We start from the raw sequence: 20715 nt of genomic DNA on the forward strand, positions 1-20715 counted from the left end.
GTGCTTCAAGCATCCCCGTTTAAAATTCAGATGGGGTTGCATAGCCAAGAGCCATCCATCTTTTCGGCTCCCACAATTCCCACAATGCTAATTTATGACAGCCTACATTTCTGCTGCCTGATAAAAGAAAGAGACCAAAGTGCTTAAAAAAAGAGAGCAGAGTTAGTGAAACTAGTTGACTCTTTTCAACTGTTCAAAATAGGTTATCGTCTACCCTAGAGCAACAGATCTTCCACCTCAAAGAGCCAGAGTCAGAAAGCTCCCTGCTACAAAGACACGGGCATGACAATAGGGATAGATTTGTCCCTGTGTCGTTTTAAAACAGCAGCTTTTCCAAGTCAGCAATTGCTGCACACACGAGGGCCAGCCACTTCGAGTTCAGCAAGAACGCATTAAAAACTCTCCCATCAGCGAACCCCCACCGAGGTCAATGACCAGGAATTACTCTGTGGGAAGTGCTGGAACAGATCCAGGCCGGGGCGTGGACGGGAGCGCAGCACACACACTTGTGGTATATAACAGCCACAGGCATATGACGAAGAAGGGGAAATAAGCTCGATACGACAGCATTACTGTGGCAACAACTCAGGGCGTCCGACTAAGCTGAAGATTTAATAGATTAACATTTTTCCTCCTCCCTTCAAGCAAGTGGGGGAGAGTTATAAATCCCCAATTATGTTGACATAAAGGCTGAGGCTGGTAGTAAATTTCGCAGCACACCTACATTACTGCAAGTTCGGGAACAATCCTTCATTTCCCTTTTTAAAAATTAAGATAAATTCTTTCTGGTACTTTAACCTTTATTTCTTCTCTTCGACTGGACACACAGAAACCAAAACAGAGGTAGCAACAAAAACGGTGTCTGTGTCATCGTCTTCTTCTTTTACCAAAGGAGAGACCTTCCCACAAGTTTCTCCTTTTACAAAATAACGCCACCTACTCACTTGTTCTCAGAGGTCAGGAAAGAAAATACAGCTGGGTTGTAAGAACCTGGCTAATTCTCCTGCTAAGGTGACCAAAATGAGCACCTTTCTTCCTTTTGCTCTTTGCCCTTGTCTAGTTCTAGGTTCTGAGCTTCTCGGCTCTTCTAGGCCTTCCTACATGGGGCGGGGGGATATCTTGATGTTTGAAACACCTCAAGCGTTACTCAAAAACCACCACCCCAAAGACGGTGGGTATCAGAGCTGCCCTCCAAACCCAGGGAGACAAGCCACTTTTAAGGCCAAACAAAATGAGATGCTGGGAGTTTTGTGACCAGATGTTTAGGCTCTTTAATTCGTATCCCATCTTTCCTCCAAGACGTTTGGGAGGCAGATGTGGTTCCCCCACCCCAACAATTCTGTGAAGTAGGTTAGGTCAAGAGGAAATGGCTCACCGAAGGTCACCCATTCAGTTTCATGGCAAGCAGGGAGTGTGAACTGGACTCATTCCAGACTTGAGCGCTATACCAGACTGACTCAAGATTTCTTTTAAAAGCAGCCAGAAGGACTGTGGTGCTGCTGAAGGAGGGGGGGATTACTTACAGCCCAATCCAAATTGGGTGTGGGGGGAGATACGTGACGGCCAGGAAGGGTGCAGCCGTGCCACCTTCTGAGAGGCTTCCCAGCTGATAAAACCATGAATAAAATGCCCTGAAATCAAATTTTTAAATAGACTTTCTTCGTAGCATGTTTGCTATGAAGACGTAGACATAAAACCTATTTGAAGATTTGAGTGAAAGGCTAAGACAGATGAAATAGATTAGTGTTTGAACTGATACCTGTCAAAGGAACTGTGAAGTGGTGGTGGGAGCTCACTCTGGAAAAATAGCGAGTTCTATTTAAGGGATAAATCTACATGCACCTTCTAAGAAGGGAATTTTGAAAGAAATAACGTGATGACTAATGCATGTGTCTGGATGAAGGACCAAAGATTTATAACCCAATCTTAACTATGTTTGCTCATCAGACTCACTAAATTCAATATTTGCTGGTAGGTATGGTTAAGATTGCAGGAACTGGCACACGAGGCAATTCTCCCCATGACATGAATGGGAACGGCTCACGTACTGCCCTATTACCTATTACTTAAACCGCTAATTCTCAATTGCCTTCATTTGGTGGGCTAAATACCAAGGGCAAGTTCAGAAGTTACGTTTCAGTAACCTTAGTTTGGTTTCCCCACACACTTTACTTCCTTAGCATCATCAGAAATAATTAGAAAATAGACATACAGGACCGATAATACCATAAAATGAAATTAAATCTCTCCTCAGTTTTAGAGATCATTAATCTAAACAGCGAAACTGCTACTTATGCTCAAAGACTTGACAGGCTCCTCTGCTTCTTTCTCATCACGGAGAGCCACCAACTCTTTAAAAGACAGAATGGAGAAGCCACATTTGCTGTTATAGCACAGGAGAGCAATACTAAGTGATGCACTACTAAGGTTGTCATTTTTTTAAACTGACCCATTGAGCTGTCTCTTTAATAGCAGTTTTCACCTGCAGCATTTATCAGGTTATTTAGGTCCATGCCACACAAAGCTTCAAACTGCCCATTTCTGCACATTAAACCCCTATTAAAGGGACAGGACTTTGTGTTCCCTGGAGCAGTTCGCAACTTTATGTTCTTGAAACAAGAAGTTTCCACCTGGTTGTCTGGAGGCATAAGGAACCAGCCACCTTGAACCACAAGGAAGAAGAAGAGGAGTTGGTTTTATGCTGACTTTCTCTCCCTTTTAAGGAGAATCAATCTAGCTTACAATTGCCTTCCCTTTCTCTCCCCACAACAGACACCTTGGCCATTTATTCATGGAAGGTTTTGCATCGGAGTTGCCACTCTTTAGATGCACTTTTCCCCCCATCCATATTCTCCAAACTCAACAATAAGCCGCCGTGCAGAGTTTTGAGAATTCAGATGGGGAAAATGTGCATCTAGAGAGTGACAACTCCAATGCAAAACCTTCCATGAATAAATGGCCCTTGTGAGGTAGGTGAGGCTGAGAGAGTTCACATAGCCCAAGGTCACCCAGCTGGCTTCATGCGGAGGAGTGGGGGAAACAAATCCAGTTCACCAGATTAGAATCTGTTGCTCATGTGGAGGAGTGAGGAATCAAACCTGTGAGCAAGTCTGAATTTATCTAACCGAGCTTCTTTACCATTTCTTACCCGCCGCTTCCTCTCCACCTCACATTCTTTTCCCTGTGCTCCCACGCTCTGACATTTGACAGTAGTGAAAGCTCCTGGGGGGGGGAGGCCAGGAGTCTTTTTTGGTACCTTTTGTCGTAGCAAAGGGGCTGTATGCATTTATTAATACTGCTGATCAGTGGTCTTTCCACCCAGAGATGCTCAAGTTAAAAGGAAATAAAACAATCCACACATTCATTGATGGGAAAAAAAACTGGAGCAGTCTAAGTGGACACAGGAGACAGGACCTTTAAGTAGCCAACTCCTCAAAACCAATCCAAAGGCCTTATGGAAGAGAGAAGCTTATAGTCCTGCTAAGCACGGGTCCAAAGAAAAAACCAAAAACAAAGGTCACTATTTTGTTTCATTTTTGGTGATATTAATAAAAGTATCAAACAAATTTTGATTTGAGATTCAGAACAGGTCAAATCAGGCATAATACACAACCCACAGGTGTTATCTACATTTTACAGTGCTATCCATCTTGTACTGTTTTCTTTCCATTTATTTATTACAAAAAGTCGATCCGGTATTTTGCGAAAAGCAATTCCAACTTTCCAGCCAAAGGCTACGGGTAACATTTTCAAGTTCTCTCCACACAACCAGGAAGATTTCAAAACTGTTTAAAAAAAATTCAGAGGAAGAAAAAGGTGCAATCTGCATCTTACTTTAGGAACCTCGAGAAAAGAGTTAAAAGCAGCCTTGCACTGCAGATTCACAAGCATGGAGGTTAATACAATATCTTTGAATCTGTGCTGTGTGTGTAACTGATAACAGAAACAAGGTACAAGCACCGAGGCTGGTATTTGGTACAAAATGTGATTCTGAGACTCACAAGGCAATCCAAAGCAGGCATTGTGGCTCAGACCGCCAGCAAGCGAGGAATCTTCAGGGGAAGAGCTGTGCCAGGAGGAGCCAACCTTCCTCGGACCCCAGCTGGCTGAGAGCCCACTGCAATCCGACCCACAGCAGGGAGAGAACAAGGTGCAGCAGAAGGAATCCGAATCACAGGTCAGCCCTGATGGGATTCCAGAATGGTTGTGGAGATGCCTGACTCCGTTGACCCAGCACCAGCTGCAACCCAGTCCACCCAGCTCACCTGAACTAGTGCAGCCATGCAGACTGCATTGCACAGTAGAACTCCACACTAAAAGGCGCAGCGCCAGATTGGAAGCTCAGAGGCGTTGCATAGAGAACTGTGAGTCTTCGGGGGATGAAGGCTGAGGAAAAGAAAGCCAGCACAAAAGGCTAGCTTCCATAAGCCAGCCTTGCGGACGCAACTTTGCAAAAGAGCCTGAAACATTTGCTGCTGACACTTTTCGGCAACGACCCTTTGGAATTTTGACCTTCGGATCGGCCCGACTGACCGTGACCCAGCTTGGCCACTTTGGCTCCTGTTTTCATCTCCCGGCAGCCTCCCGGACAGCTGCTGTTCTGCTTTAGGTGCCGTTTCTAGTGCCTACAATCAACCTCTCTATAACTTGACACGGCCCAGCACAGTAGGCCTGTACATTGCTTAATCCATTGAAGTCAATGGGCTTGGAAGACTATAACTCTTCTCTGGATTCCACTGCCAGTCACTTTATGCTAAATAAGTATATTTCTAGTCCTCATGGTTACAGAGAAAAAAGTTCAGAAGTGTGAAAAATTGCTTATCAAAAGATGCAAGCTTAATTCCAGTCGTCAATAAATCAATTTAAAATTCCTTACAACTTATTTACCTGGTTAACTGAAAAAGCTCTTACACTGGAGACCTGTACAACATTTTTCAGTAGTTTAAATGCAAATTTTGGCACATATGTTGTAACACGTTTAATGATCATTATATTATTGAAGAGTTCAGTGTGGTGTACTGAAGAGTTCAGTGTGGTGTAGTGGTTAAGAGCGGTGGTTTGGAGTGGTGGACTCTGATCTGGAGAACCGGGTTTGATTCCCCACTCCTCCACATGAGCGACGGAGGCTAATCTGGTGATCTGGATTTGTTTCCCCACTCCTACACATAGAGCCAGCTGGGTGACCTTGGGCTAGTCACAGCTCTTAGAGCTCTCTCAGTCCCACCTACCTCACAGGGTGTCTGTTGTGGGGAGGGGAAGGGAAGGTGATTGCAAGCCAGTCTGATTCTCCCTTAAGTGGTTGAGAAAGTCGGCATATAAAAACCAACTCTTCTTCTTAATGTTAAAATTTAGCTTAATATCCAAACATTCTGGCAGTCCTACATATTGTGATTGTATGAGAAAGGGGGTTACCGCACTTGTATTCCCAGCGATGTATTAAGAGTTTGAAAATGTTATAAAAAATACTGTTCGCACTTTCTATGTATTCCCATCGAGGTATTAAGAGTTTGAAAACGTTATAAAAAATACTGTTCGCACTTTGTTTGGCCCCTTTAGCTGTGAAGACGTCTTCCAACCATTTATAAGCCGTGGTATCCAAAAAGCCTTTTAAAGCGATGTTTTTTATAACATTTTCAAACTCTTACTACATCGCTGGGAATACAAAGTGCGCTAACCCCCAAAGTCTGTCTGAATAATACATTTCCTTTTGTTCACTACAGAATTTGTTTTATTTTTTCCTACTGCTCAGATCAGAAATAGTTACTGACACATGTGCTATAGTGGTGTAGGGTTCAGCAATCTGCAGTGCTCAAATTCTGGATATACTTGCAATTTTTCCCATTAAAAAGATATTTATATTTCTAAATTCTATGAATACGCTAAGTAGTGTAATTTTATACGCCAAGGTATAAATGATGCATTTCTGTTGTTTAAGCAGTAGAAGTAGTTTAGGTTCAATAAGAAGGCAAGTATTGCACATCTTTCAATTCCCCCCACAATTGGGGGTTTTCCCAACTCCCCTCTTCCCCCGGCTTCTAAATTTCCAGAGTTAGAAGATCAGTACTGCAGAAGGAGGAGGGCCTCCAGCCTTCCCACTATGTGATTTTCACGAGCTGAAGTGGGGCAAGGGGCCACATTATTTGACCCACTAGGGGGGTTCCAGTTGCACTGAATGCTTGAACGTGCAACCCCCAATGGGGTAACTAACACCCCCCATGCCATTCCAGCTCAGGAAAATGGTATGTGGGGGGAGACAGGAACCCTCCTCACCTGTGCCAGAGTTCCGATCTGAACTGGGCTCTTGTGATACTTTTAAATTGAGGTCCCAATAGAAACTTGCAGCTACAATATGTCTGTGAGTCCCCAGGCCTGACTCACATACATTAAATCAGGTAGTCTGGCTTTGAGATTCACTCTGCTGCTTTTCCAAACTGCCTATATGCAGCATACGCTGCAAGCACATCGTCTGGATTTGTGGAAGACCAGTTAGAGAACACGGAGGCTGGCTCGGACGTAATGCCAAAACCACAATCGTGTTTTGCATCCTTCCAGAGGCTCAAGATATCTGTGTGTACTCAAGTTATTAAGGCTGTGTTTTTCTCTACTCTTGTATTGCAGGGGACTTTATCTTGGGAGTCCTCCTGTATATTATTAGAATGGGTACAGGAAAATATAGGTAGAGATAAAAGGAAGAGATAAGGAACAAAACAGACACACCTAATGACTTTGCCAAGTAGTCAGCAGCTGAGCATACAAAAATAAACCAACAGAAGCATACGCTGTTTGTTGATGCTTTGAAACGTTTACAGATTAGCAGCAAAGTAATATCGGTACGGATGCTTGGAAGTCATTCCACTCCAATGCAGAAGCAGGATAGGGTTACCAGGTCCCTCTTTGCAACTGGCGGGGAGGTTTTTGGGGTGAAGCCAAAGGAGGGCAGGGTTTGGGGAGGGGAAGGACTTCAATGCCATAGAGTCCAATTGTCAAAGCAGCCATTTTCTCCAGGTGATCTGATCTCTATCGGTTGGAGATCAGTTGTAATAGCAGGAGATCTCCAGCTAGTACCTGGTGGTTGGCAGGAGCTTTAGAAGACTACTCAGAATGCAACTCTCCATGGGCTGAGAATGTTAGCCTTTACATCGAAAGAAGAAAACGCCTACCTGTTTCTCAGTATCATGTTTGCAAAGGGAAGTCTGGAATGTGTGGGGAGACTACTGTGCTTCCTCAATATTATCAGATGAAACTGTCTGGCCCAGGCCCTGCTGGAAGCCACTTCCTTTCCAAAGAATATAAGGAGCCGATGTGGCCTTTGCATTTTTATCTTTCAACCTGTTCCATGCACTACTGCAGCCTGGTGAGCAGACAGCCGGACAAGCTCATGCTCCTTCAGCCTTAGTTCCTCAATGTGCCTACCTCACAGGGGGCTGTTGTGAGGGCAAGCCAAGATGGGAGATGGTAAAGCATTTTGAAAAAGCTATTTAAAAAGTCATAATTCCTCCTAATAACAAAAGCAACAAAGGAATTAAAAACTGTTTCACAAAGCTTTTTTTAAAAACCACAAGTTAAGATTTCTGTAAATGGATTTAGCCATGCACTACTGCCAATACTGGCTGGCAATCCTCAAACATTTACTTTTGGCGTGCACAGAAAGCGCTCCAGAGAATCTATCATTACAGCAGTGGATTCAGAAGTTAGTACCTTGAGAATATCTAAGTTTCTAGACCTTTGGACAATGAAGGCGGTACCTGGTGGAATCTCTGATACTAGAGCACAGGGTTCCAGTGAGCATTATCATTGTTCATGTAGTGCCACTGGCGAACATAGCACTCTATACAGCGCCATAACCCAAAAGACAAGGTCTGTGCTGTAGGGAGCCTACAGTTTGAATTTCAACAGAGAGGGAGCCACAGAAGGGGAAAGGGGGAGAGGCAGGAACAACGAGTGAGCAGACACAAGCTCATAACTTGCCCAATTTATCCTGCAGATCTCATGCAACTTGGTGCCATTTTGGCATCCTAACTTCTGGACTAATAAGCTTTAACTCACAAAAGATACACTTGAGAAAGGCCGTTTGTTACCCACAATAATCTTCACATTAAGCACCCGTTTCAGCAAAGAATAGAACAGAAGCCTCAGTCCCAAACACGAGCATCTGTTTCCACAAATGGAGATGCTGCTGCTCCAGATCAGAGAGGAGTGTATTAATGAGGCTGACACTTCAGGAAGACCAAAGCTTCTCAAGTGCAGCTTCGCTTCTTACAGTTTAAGGGACAATCTACACACTACACATTTTAAACTAAGGCCAAACCTGCTTAGCCCCCATGACCAAGCAAGCAGGCCTTGGAATAATCATCCTGGAAACAGACTGGGGTCAATACAAGCCTTCTTAGCGCTTACACGGAACTGCAGCTCATCCCCAGAACTCTGAGGAAATCAAAACAGTTTCACACTGGTGTAAATATGTGTTGATGTGCCCCTAAAAGGACACGTGCACTGTTCCTCTTGGAATGTGGTCACACTGTGCAATCCACTGCAAAGATCTGGGAATTCTTCTCATTGGCCATTTATGCACGGCCATTTCCTCACAGTCACCCCACCAACTACCGGTACTCGGGGCTTTGCTTTGGTTATGCTTGCATTTTCCAACCGTTAGAGGTTGCCTCGCTCTCCCCACGCATTTCCCCTGCGTTTTCTGGATGCTGGCTGAACACGAGTCCAGAAAACGTGGGTAAAATGAGCAGAAACGTGCGGGGAGAGCAAGGCGACCTCTGACAGTCAGAAAATGCAAGCATAATCAAAGCAAAGCCCTGAAGTAGTCAGCGGGGTGACCATGAGGAAACAGCCGTGCATAAATAGCCATTCACTGGCCAAATTACTTTCCATCTCACAAGAGTCTGTCAATGCCCAACTAGCTTCAGGGATGGGGGCACCTAATAAGTCTGTTTTCAGGGCAAATACAAAAGGCATTAATAGTCACCTCTAAATAATGAAAAGAGTTTGTGAGAAAAGGCAATATGCTAGCCATTAAAAATTCATACCATCAGCATCTTCGGTCCGAGATTCAACGGTACATTTACACAAGTAGCAGCCCCAGGAACAACAAACACTTAATAAGCGTTCAATATTGAAACTGCAATTATAAATACAATGAAGTAAAGATAGCCACCCACCATTTTAAATAGATAGAAGAGATTCATCTTTGTTCTTTTAATACAGGGGTGGGGAACGTCAGGCCCGGGGGCTGTATAAAACCCACAAAATCATTTGGTCTGGCCCTTCGTGGGTCCTGGCAGATCTCTAGCTCAGAAGGATCTAGGACTGGTGATCCACCCCCTCCCGCGGACAGGAATAGCCTCTACTCAAGGCGGATGAGAGTTTGTTTTACCGAGAAAAGGAACCTTCTTTCCCCCTTGCAGAAGAGTTGTTAGCTATGGAGCTGCTAGGACAGCCCAAGAAACTGTGTTAACCCTTTCCCACCTGGGCCATGGAGAAACGTATTGGTCGGCTAATTTTCAAGTTGATAATTCTGTATGGCCCGTGAATGATGTTACAAATATCCAAATGGCCCTTGGTGGGAAAAAGGTTCCCCACCCCTGTTTTAATAAATAAGAACGGGGAAAAGCAGACAGGTTGTGAAGAACTGGTGTTTTCATTCATAGGTATAGAAGGAGCTTCGGTGTTGGAGTAATGTAAGTCATGTGGAACACAGGTGGATTAAAGAATCAAGTACACAGGGCAAAACTGACGGGGCTCCCCTTCGAATATTTCTGCAGGCCGGGATCAAAAAGCGAAATACCGGATTCTTACAGTGGTCATCAGTGTTGTCATTTCCTATGGAAATTCCTACAGAGTTATGAACTCTACTGCATGCGATTAAAGAAGTAAGGCAGGCGTGCTGGGTGGGAGATTCTGCTTAAGACAAGGGAACTCCAGCAGCCTGCCTCCCCTGCTGCTATCTTGGACCAAGTCCAAGAAGATAAAGATCTCAAGTCAACTCGTCCTAAGGCAACATGGCAAATACAGCAACCACAGCTATTTAAGCTTGCTTCCTGACCCTGGCTGGCTCCAAAGGTGCCGTTTTGCTTACAGAGAGAGCACCTTTGGAGCCAAATCCCTGGAAAATAAGTCTCAAAGTATTCATTAGCAATATGCTCTTCACAATAAATACCGGGGGAGGGGGAAAGGCTATGGGCCATATACACTACTGATAAGCCAGTATAGTGTAGTGGGTACAGTGCTGGACTCGGATCTGGGAGACTCGGGTTCAGATCTTCACTCCGCCAAGGAAGTTTGCTGGATGGCTTTGGGCTGCTCCCGCACTCTCATACTAACCAACCTCAAAGGGTTGCTGTGAGGATAAAATGGAAGAAAGGGGAATGATGGAAGGTGTCACCCATTGCAGAGAAAGGCAGGATATAAATCAAGTAACTTAAATAAATTAATGCAATTGATCTCAAGCAGAACTGCATGAACTCAAATGTGTGTAGGGGTGTTGCAGGTATAATTTCTTCAAGGTACATTTTATTCAAGCTTATATCCCACCTGAAAGGGAAAAACCTAATCACAGCAGAATGACAAATCTAGAGCTATCCCACAACAGAGCTATTCCTGGATTTCAAAACTGCAAACACATATGAGGGAAAACATTTGGATGCTCCCCCATGTTACACTTCCTTTCTCCCAGAAAGCTAGTATATTAGGGAGATGGACTCCAGCTGGTCTTCTCCCTGATATACTAGTTTTCTAGATGTTGGGAGTTTCTGGTGTAGGGGAGCAAAAACAATCAATGCCACCTGCCACTGCGACAGTAACAGAAGGATTTTGCCCCCTGATATTTCTAAATAGGTTGTTCAACATTCAGGCTGCGATTCTATACTGAGGAAGTCCCCCTGATTCCAGTGGGATTTATTTCCAAGGAAAAACATATATACATTGCGCTGACAAACTCCAGAAGGATAATCTGTAACAGCAGGTTTTAAACTGTAAGGTGGAATGTGGGAAGCTGATGTTCCCCACACATTAGTTGAAGTCCAGTTCCCTTGGTGTCCCTAAGTCATACATTCATGCAATGAGATGTAAACAGACAAAAGTTTTTGAGTTTTTCTTTTCCCAATGCAGCTACCCGCAATCTCTCTGTGGGTCTTGCACACTAAATGGTATTGCACAGTTTTTGTTTTAGGGTACAAAACAGGCTGTCAGTTTGAACAGTGTAAACAATAAATCACCTTCCCCTACTTTTAGAAGCATGAAACATGAATTACCGAACCTATAGATCAACATGAAACGAGGCAGTCACCCTCAATTCCACAACCACCCTGGGCTGTGTCAGAATCCTACACTGCATTCGGTCTCAGCATCTGCAAGGAAATCAGTTCTCTTAGGGGCAGTTACAAATGCTTACAAGGAATTAATAAGACCAGAAGCCTTTAGGAAGCCATAGGCTTTTTCTGTTTGCCATGCAAGTTTTCCAAGCCAAGAACGCCTTCTGCAGAAACGCAAGGCTCTCATATGCTCTGGGTCATTAACAGAGCTATGTTGTAAGAGAAGAGAGGAGGATTGCAGCACAGTTCAACTTACAGAATACGAGAATTGCTTATTAGTTCCTTTTAACACAAAGCATTGAAACAAAACATACTGCATAGGTTGCTCTCTGCGCTGCAGATACTCAACTTCACGTTGCAGTGCAGGTAAAAACTAAGAAAAATATAGGCATAGAAATACCTTGATCTAAAATAGCTTATCCATAGCACTCTTTCTGTGCATACTTTTCTCAAGGCAAGCAAGAGGTTATATTCAGAAACTAGCTTTTTGGAACCCTAGGGAGAGAAGTTACTTTTTTTCTCATGAAGGTGGAAGAGAGAAAGGGAGGAAGTTTTTGCAATACGAAGAATCATATGGAGAAGTCCAGACGCACCACAATGCTAATTTCAAATAACGTTTGTCATGGAAACGTATGTATCTTCAGGAACAGAAGTGCTTTCATCTCACAAAAATGCTAAATTACAAAAAAAAAAGTGTGACAGCATCTCTTGCTCATCAGCCACCAGTTAATTGCATCATGGGTGCAGTGCTGCTAATGACCCTTCAAACCTGTGACCACACAAACAAGTCTGTGCGCCCTGAAGCTTCGCCCCGCAATACCGTGGACAAAATATTGCTGAGAACTGAAATTCTGCCAGCACACAGACAGGCCCCTGCCCCTGCCAAGTTAGCATCAGGGCCAATTTAAACATGGATGCTGACGCACAGAGACCTCCAAAAGAGGGAGAAAAAGTTTGAGTGGGGGGGGGAGTAAGATTTGTGAGAGAGATAAGATTTGTGAGAGAGAGATGTCGTCCTACCACAACCCAACCACTAGTGTTTGCCTGGGACCACCAGAACTGCCGACTGGGTCTTAAATGCCAACTGCTAGCAAAGCACACTGGGAAGAGATGTTTGTACCATTCTCTAAGGTCCGTTACAAAATGTGCACTACCCAGATAGAAGCATGCCCAAAGGAGCACGTTTCTGAATCACAGAGTTGTAAAGGACCACCAGGGTCATCTAGTTCAACCCCCTGCACAAAGCAGGAAATTCACAACTATCTCCTCCCCACACCCCCAGTGACCCCTACTCCCATGCCCAGATGATGGCCAAGATGCCCTCCCTCTCATAAGGTCATAGAATCAGCATTGCTGACAGATGGCCATCTAACCTCTTCTTGAAAACCTCCAAGGAAGGAGAGCTTACCACCTCCCGAGGAAGCCTGTTCCACTGAGGAACTGCTCTGTTAGAATATTCTTCCTAATGTCTACACAGAAACTCTTTTGATTTAATTTCAAGTTCAACCCATTGGTTCTGGTCCAACCTTCTGGGGCAACGGAAAACAACTCGGCACCATCCTCTATATGACAGCCCTTCAAGTACTTGAAGATGGTTATCATGTCACCTCTCAGTCGTCTCCTCTCCAGGCTACACATACCCAGCTCCTTCAGTGAAACGTCACATTCTTCAATGAGGTTTTTGGTATATGTGTTTGGGTTCCAATGATACCCCAAACGCAACACAAGGCATACGTATTCATTGATTATGCACAATAGTGGTACAATTGCCCAGAAATTCTTAGGGTCTATAGATAAGGCTGCCCCAACTTGCAAAACAGGTCGGTAGCATCCACTGTTGGCCAATACCCTTTCATTCGCAGATGTGGAAGAGTTGAAGCAAGCAATACTAGGGGAGGGGGGAATCTGCAGATACTTCAGATGCCAGAAGGCAAGCTGCAGGCGCCTACCTGTTCTCCAGGACCGTCATGCACACGACCTCCCGCACGCCAGGGTTGTTGGCTTTTTCAACAGAGCAGCTCTGCAGGTTCCAAGCGGCCACCCTGAGCACGGGCTTCCCATCCCTCACCCCGCCGAACGTTTCCACGGTGGGGCGGGTGGAGATCATCTGAGCGGGCCCTCCGGGGGGCAAATCCAAATCCTCGCTCTGGAGGCTGAGGGAGGTGGGGCTGGGGTGAGGCTTGGCGGCGAAGGTGAGCCCCCCGTTGGCGTTGGCGGAAGGGGGCCTGGACCGCTCGGCGCACACCTGGGTCCGGATGCGGTCCAGGAAGGATGAGTTGACGCAGCCCACCTTGACCAGGTCCTCGATGCTCTTGAAGGGCCCGTGCTCTTGGCGGCAGGCGACGATGCCCTGGGCCATCTTCTCGGTGAGGCCGCGGATGCTCATGAGCTGGGCGGGGGTGGCGGTGTTGACGTTGACCTTGGCGGCGCCCAGGGGGTCCGGGTTCGGGTCCCGCCGCAGGGAGGTGGGCGAGTGCTGGGCCGAGCCGCCCTTGCCGCCCACGCAGATCTCGCACTTGACCTGCTCCAGGCGGGCGGCGCCCACCCCGCTGACCAGGGCCAGGTCCTCCACCTTCTTGAAGCCCCCGATGTACTGCCGGTACTCCACGATGCTGCGGGCCACCGCCCGGGTGACGCCGGGCAGGGTCATGAGCTCCTCCTCGGCGGCCGTGTTGATGTTCAGCCGCTCCTGGTTGACCAGCATGTGGCCGAAGTTGCAGGCGGCGCTGAACTTGCGGCTGCGGCACAGGTCCGACGGGTCCCTGGGGATGGAGCGGTGGCAGCCCAGGTTGCCCCCCATGCCCGGCGCCCGGGACCCCTGCCGCGCCCCGCTGCGCCCCGACGCCCTCACCGAGCCCGGCCCGCGAGAGCCGCCGGGGTGCCGTCCGAAGCCGCGGCCGGGCAGCGGCGCACTGGAGGCGGGCGAGAGCGATCCGGCCGCGGGCTCATCCTAGGAGGGGAGGGGAGGGGAGGGGAGGGGCCGCCGGGCTGGCTGGACGCCGGCCGAGCGAAGGGGAAGAGGCTCCCCGCCCGCCTTCGAGCCAAGAGGCCGGCTGCCCAAGAGGTCAGCTGCAAGAGGTCAGCTGCCCAGCGCAAGGGGGATCGGGCGTCACTCTGCCCAGGGGGGCCGGGCGAGAGACCCGGGCGAGAGACCCAGGCCAGCTGCAGCCCGCTGCCCCGGGTCAGGCTCCCGCCCAGCCCTCCTTTGCCAGCGGAGCCTCCTCCTTCCCCCGGCCCTCTTGCAAAGCCGGGAAGAGGAGGGGAGCCGCCAAGCCCACAAGCTCCGGCTGCCCGCCCGCCCGCCCTACCCGCTTGCTTGCCTGCTTGCTTGCCTGCTGGGGCTTCGCAGCCGCGGCGCCGCCTCCCCGCCCGGGCTGGGCTCTGGCCCCTCTGTGGCTGCAGCGGCGCTGGGCAGTGCCGGACCGCCCTCCGCCCGCGGACAGAGCAGCGCCCCCAGCGGCCGGTCTGCAGCGCCGTCCGGCCGCCCCCTCGCCGCGGGGGTGGGGTCGCGAGCCCCGAGCGCGCAGCGGCCGCCCAGCCGCCTCCGCCCTCTCTGCACGGCCGTGGGCTGCGCTGACCGCGCCTGCGACCTCCGCTCGCTTGGGCGCCGGCCCTCCTGCGGGAGGGTCTCCCTCTCCCCCCCACCCCTTATTCCTTCCAGCCCGCACGTGCAGGGCTCAGTCACGGGGAAACGGGTCACTGGGCGAGTCGCGTCCGGTCACGTTCCCGGCCTCGCTCGGCCTGCCTCGCGGGGTTGTTGTGAGGATAGGGAGGGTGCTCTCTGACGCATCGTCTCGGCGATATCCGACTGTGAGAATTCGAACCGATAGTTGTGCCGGATTTCTATAGTCCGTTGGTTCTCGGAGGTGATCCGGGCTGTGTGACCGTGGTCTTGGTGTTTTCTTTCCTGACGTTTCGCCCGCAGCTGTGGCCGGCAGCTTCAGAGGAGTAACCCTGAAGGACAGTGTCTCTCAGCGTCAAGGGTGTAGGAAGAGTAATATATAGTCAGAAAGGGGTTGGGTTTCAGCTGAATCGTTGTCCTGCAAAAAGTATCAGCTCAAACCCAACCCCTATCTGACTATATATTACTCTTCCTACACACTTGACGCTGAGAGACGCTGTCCTTCAGTGTTACTCCTCTGAAGATGCCGGCCACAGCTGCTGGCGAAACGTCAGGAAAGAAAATACCAAGACCACGGTCACACAGCCCGGATAACCTACGAGAACCAATGAACTCTGACCGTGAAAGCCTTCGACAATATTTCTATAGTCCATTTACTTTTATCCTTCCAACCCAGAGCTATTACTGCTTTGCTTGCTAATAGCATAGCCTTGAGTATGGCCTGATCCCTCTTGTTTACCCCCGAGTTCCCTGTTGTGCTCATTAACATTAGCTTAAAATCTATGGTTAAGGAGACGTTACATGTTCTTATAATTTCTAGTATTTGTGTCCCAAAGTCCCTAACCTCTGGGCATTCCCACCACATGCGGGAGAACCAACCCTTAGATTGTCTACAGTGCCAACACATGGGGCTTAGTCCTGGAAAAATATTCGCTAATTGCGCTGGTGTTTTGTACCATTTTGTAAAAAAATTATGTTCCAATTCATTGAATTTAATCACTTTCATTTCCTCTAGTAGTCCTTTCATAATTTTACCTGCTGGGTTTTCTGACACACATGAAGACTTCATGGGAAGACAAGAGCAGGGAAATCACGAGTAGATGGAAGACCTACTTAGAGTGGATATTAGTGGAAGGAAGAAAAGACATTCGGTGGAAGATCCAGACTTTGTGCCCGTGGCTGGGGTTAAGAGACTAAAAATTATAAGGAGAAGGAGTGGGGCTAGGGAGGGGGATGGGAGGGATGGAAGGGAATGAGAAAAGTACTTTATACAAACAATGTATGTAGAATAAGAACTATATATTTGAAATTTGTATAAGAAGAAACAATTAAAAAAAAGGAAGGGTGCTCTGACTTCCTTGGAGGAAGGGTGGGGGAAACGCTGCGTTGGGGTCCGAGGATCTAGGGCTGGGGACAGTTTGCAACCCATGATGCTGTTACAGTCGCCTTACGTCGTTGCAGAATTAAAGGAGGACGCTTCGTTTCAGGACTCACGCAGCATGTGATTGCGTGAATGTAAATGCTGCATGCGCAGCTCTGTCACATGAGCACATCATGGACACAGGTACACATAAAGCTGCCAGCGTGGCGTAGTGGTTAAGAGCCATGGCTAGAAGGGGCGGAAGCTAATCTGGAGAACCGGGTTTGATTCCCCACTCCTCCCCATGAGCGGCGGACTCTAGTATGGTGAACTGGGTTGGTTTCCCCATTCCTACACCTGAAGCCAGCTGGGTGACCTTGGGCTAGTCACAGCTCTCTCAGCCCCACCCACCTCACAAGGTGTCTGTTGTGGGGAAGGGAAGGGGATTGTAAGCCAGTTTGAGACTCCTTAAAAGTAGAGAAAAGCGGGGTATAAAAAACAACTCTTCTTCTTGTACTGAATCAGACCTTTGGTCCATCAAGTTCAGTATTGCCTACTCAGGCTGGCAGCAGCTCTTCAGAACCTTGGGCAAAGGTCTTCCGGATCACTTTCTCCCTGATACTTTTAACTGGGGTTGCTGGGGATGCCAACCTGGGACCTCCTGCCCACCAAGCAGCGGCTCTACCGCTGAGCCACACCCCCTCCGCTCCCATTTCCCTCTCCGTCTCACCGGTTCATTGTAACAAATGAAATGTGAACGTCTGATAACACGTGCATGCCAAAGGCACAAATCCATTCTCTCCCGGAAGAAAAGGGGGCTCGGTTTTCCTTTGCCATTGTTATGATGCAGTACCAAAATAGACACACGCAAACCACACCGCCTTAACATAACACCACAATTTAATGCTGTGGTTTGTCATGTTACAGTGCACACCCATTGGCGCGTGAGGCAACAACACTTTCCCCCTCAATATGCAAACACCACAGAAACATGCGTTAGAGCTGGCGCACTGGGGAGAAGTCACTAGGCACTGGGAAAATATTCTCAGATGCAGCCTATGAAAATGGGGCCTTTTGGTTTTGCTGTAAATAATCAGTCTTCCTCTCCTTATACTTCAGGCAAGCTGCCTGCATCTTTATTTTTAAAAACATTGCATTCATATTTTCTCCATTCGTTCATAGGTTTACTTTCATAAATTGAACATCTGCGCCAACCACTGTGGGGATTGGTGGGGAGGGTGCCACATGGGCGCCGGCCAATCAGCCGCTGGATTGCTGGCTTCTGCTGTGAAGCAAGCAGAACAGCTTTTTCGAGATCATAAAACGGCAAAGAAAAGACATGTTTGGATTGATTGCAGCCAGAATGCTTCCAAATGAAGGGGAAAAAAGCTACCTCCGCCTGCCTTGCTGTATTCCTTGCTAGATCCCAGCTTCGTTTTCTGCATGGGCTCGTGGGGATGAAATGGGATAATCCCATGCAGGCTGCCCTTCACTTTTTGGAGCAGGAGATAATTTTAGAGGGTAGCCGTGTTGGTCTGCAAGTAGAAGAGCCAGATTTCGAGTCCAGTTGGCACTTTAAGACACCAACAAGAATTTCAGGATACTAGCTTTCAAGAGTCAAAGCTGATGAAGGGAGCATTGACTCTCAAAAGCTTACATGCCAAGGATCTTGTTGGTCTCTAGGGTGCTACTGGACTGGAATCTAGCCCTTGGAGCAGGAAGCACATCTGATATTTATTTAATTCATTTATACCCCACCTTTTCCCCCACGGGGACCCAAAGTAGCTTCCATTCTCCTCCTCCTCCTCCGTTTTACCCTCACAACAACCCTGTGAAGTAGATTATGCTCAGAGCGTGTGACTGGCCCAAGGACACCCAACGAGCTTCCATGGCATGAGTGGGGATTCGAACCTGGGTCTCCCAGATACTAGTTCGACATTCTTAAACACTCCGCCATGCCGGCTAATACTTGGCTGATAATAATTGTCAATAGATATTGACAATTATGAATTATAAGGATCATGCAGCAAAGTTCTCCCCCTTTTTAAAAATAGTGGCTGTTATCATCCACCGAGAAGTTACAACGGTATGCAGTCTAGGGTTGCCAACTTCTAAGTAAGGCCTGAAGATCTCAAGGAATTACAACTGATCCCCAGGCTCCAGAGATCAGTCCCCCAGGATGCTTTGTAGGGTGGACTCTATGGCATTATATTCTGCTGAGGTCCCGCCTCTCACCCCGCCCTCCCCAGGCTCTATCCCCAAATCTCCAGGAATTTTGCAAGCCAGAGTTGGCAACCCTACTCCTGTCCCTCCTCACCCTACAAAGGAATTGCAGGGGATGCGGCTGGCTGCTTGTTTAAACCGCAGTGACCCTCTGGCGTGTATATTTCTGTGCTGGACGCTCACAGATGAAGAGAGTAATTTCATTATACATTTCCTTTTCGGGACTCTTGCCAAAATCAAAAGAAAAACAGCCTTGGCGCTGACAAAGTGCAGCACGGGTGGGTGGGGGAATGGAACGGGAGAGAAAGTTGTAATACTTAACTCTTATTATATAAAGCCCTTCATTTTCAAAGGGCTGAGCAGATACCAGCGAATGAATACCGTTTTGAAGCCATGCTGATTGCATCGGGTGTGCTTTGCGGAAGGAAACTGTACTTATTCACTGGGGGGCGTTTTTGTGTTTTTTACATAGTTTCGGCACTTCAGAGAAGCCTTCAGACTAGCCTATCGGCACACATCAATATGTTGCCGTTGAGAGGCTGAAAGAAAGGTTTAGGAATCAGTATGCTTTCTAGTGATAAGAAGAAACATTTGTTGGGATCACAAAGACAGCCCCTTGGTCTCAGGACTCATAAGTGCCTATGATTATTTTCTTTTTAATCTATACCCTGCTTTTCCCCCCAAACGGGCCCAAAACAACTTATATTCTTTGGCGTCCTCGTGCAGGATTTTCAGTTACGTTAGGTGTTCCATATAGAGTTGCCAACTCTGGGTTGGGAAATTCCTGTAGATTTGGGGATGGAACATGAGGAGGGGAGGATTTGGGGCGTGACCTCAGCAGGGTCTAATGCCAAAGAATCCACCCTCCCAAGCAGCCATTTTCTCCAGGGTAACTGATCTCTGTCATCTGGAGATCAGTTGTAATCCTGACAGATTTTCAGTCCCCACCTGAAGGCTGCCAACCCTAGGATGTTCCCATCAAGACTGTAGTCCAAAAACAGGTATTGGATGTTAACTGTAAATCAGAAAATGTGTAGAGGTGTTCTATATATGTGGTCATTTATTTGATTTATTTTCATTCATAGTCCACCTTTCTCAAGGTGGAATTAGGACACATTCCTAATGGGTATTGGTTTGGGCTTGGCCCGTTCTCATGTTTGCTACAGCAACATTTGGTTCTTGGAGGGCCAGCTGTGAATGGGGTTAAGGGTGGAAAGCAAAGCCCCCGCTCCTGTACCCCTCCTCTGCCCATGACCTCCTGGCAAAGTGGTCAATTGCCAAAGACCGTCATACATCTCTTTGGTCTGGGGTTGTCCACTGGAGGGTCAGTTCACAGAATGCTGGATTTGGGCCAGGGCCTTCCAGCTGCTGATCCATACCGAGAGACTGTGCACCTTGGACTGATATAAAATTATATCAAACACTCAATTTGCTAATTGTGATATATGAAGAAGCGTCACATAAAAGAGAGTCAAGCAATGGAGACTCCTTGTATTATGTATCAGAAGGTGTTTATTTGTAAGAACTGCATCACAAATGTAAAATAGATATCAATTTGCAACCATAGAGTTGAATGTAAACTTATGTTTATACCAATACATGTATAAATACACTAATGTGTTTGATATAATTTTATATCAGAGGTTCGGTACTAGTCTGTATATTGTCAGTAAAGTCACAGCTGACTTATGAAGACCCCATAGGGTTTTCAAGGCAAGAGATGTTTGGAGGTGGTTTGCCATTATCTGACTCCGTGTCATGATCCTGGTATACCTTGGAGGTCTCCCATCCAAATACTAGCCAGGGCTGACCCTGTTTAGCTTCCAAGATTTGACAAGATCAGGCTAACCTGGGCTATCCAGGTCAGGGCAACCCACATACCCACAGGCCATAATAAATGATAAGTATTTTCAACCTTCCTAATCTTCTTTTTGCTTTTGCCTGGCAGGTTCCTCCCTCTCCAGCATCCCCATACCTCCCTAATTCCCATTCCAGAGCAGGGCTTCTTCCATAATCCCTCTCCAAACCTCTCCTCCCATCTTCCACATACCTTCAGGGAGAGACACATACCTTCCCCTTCCTCTGGGTGGTTGTTTCTTGGACTGGTCATCTGGGAGGATCTCATTTTGGGGACAAACTCTAGCTCAACAGGACACTAGGAATTTGTGATTGATCACTGCTAGTGTATT

The 20715-nt window shown here is 47.4% G+C and overlaps 1 protein-coding gene across 1 annotated transcript in view; it reads right to left on the minus strand.

The window, feature by feature from the left end:
- EEPD1 (endonuclease/exonuclease/phosphatase family domain containing 1) overlaps nucleotides 1–14121 on the minus strand; it is a 70394-nt gene extending 56273 nt beyond the window's left edge. Inside the window, exon 1 of the mRNA XM_056857518.1 lies at nucleotides 13271–14121. Coding sequence (XP_056713496.1) covers nucleotides 13271–14121 — 851 coding nt within the window. The remainder of the gene's footprint in view (nucleotides 1–13270) is intronic.
- Between the last annotated feature and the right edge of the window lie 6594 nt (nucleotides 14122–20715).

The sequence above is a fragment of the Euleptes europaea genome, chromosome 11 (genome assembly GCF_029931775.1).
Source record: "Euleptes europaea isolate rEulEur1 chromosome 11, rEulEur1.hap1, whole genome shotgun sequence".
NCBI classification, from domain to species: Eukaryota; Metazoa; Chordata; class Lepidosauria; order Squamata; family Sphaerodactylidae; genus Euleptes; species Euleptes europaea.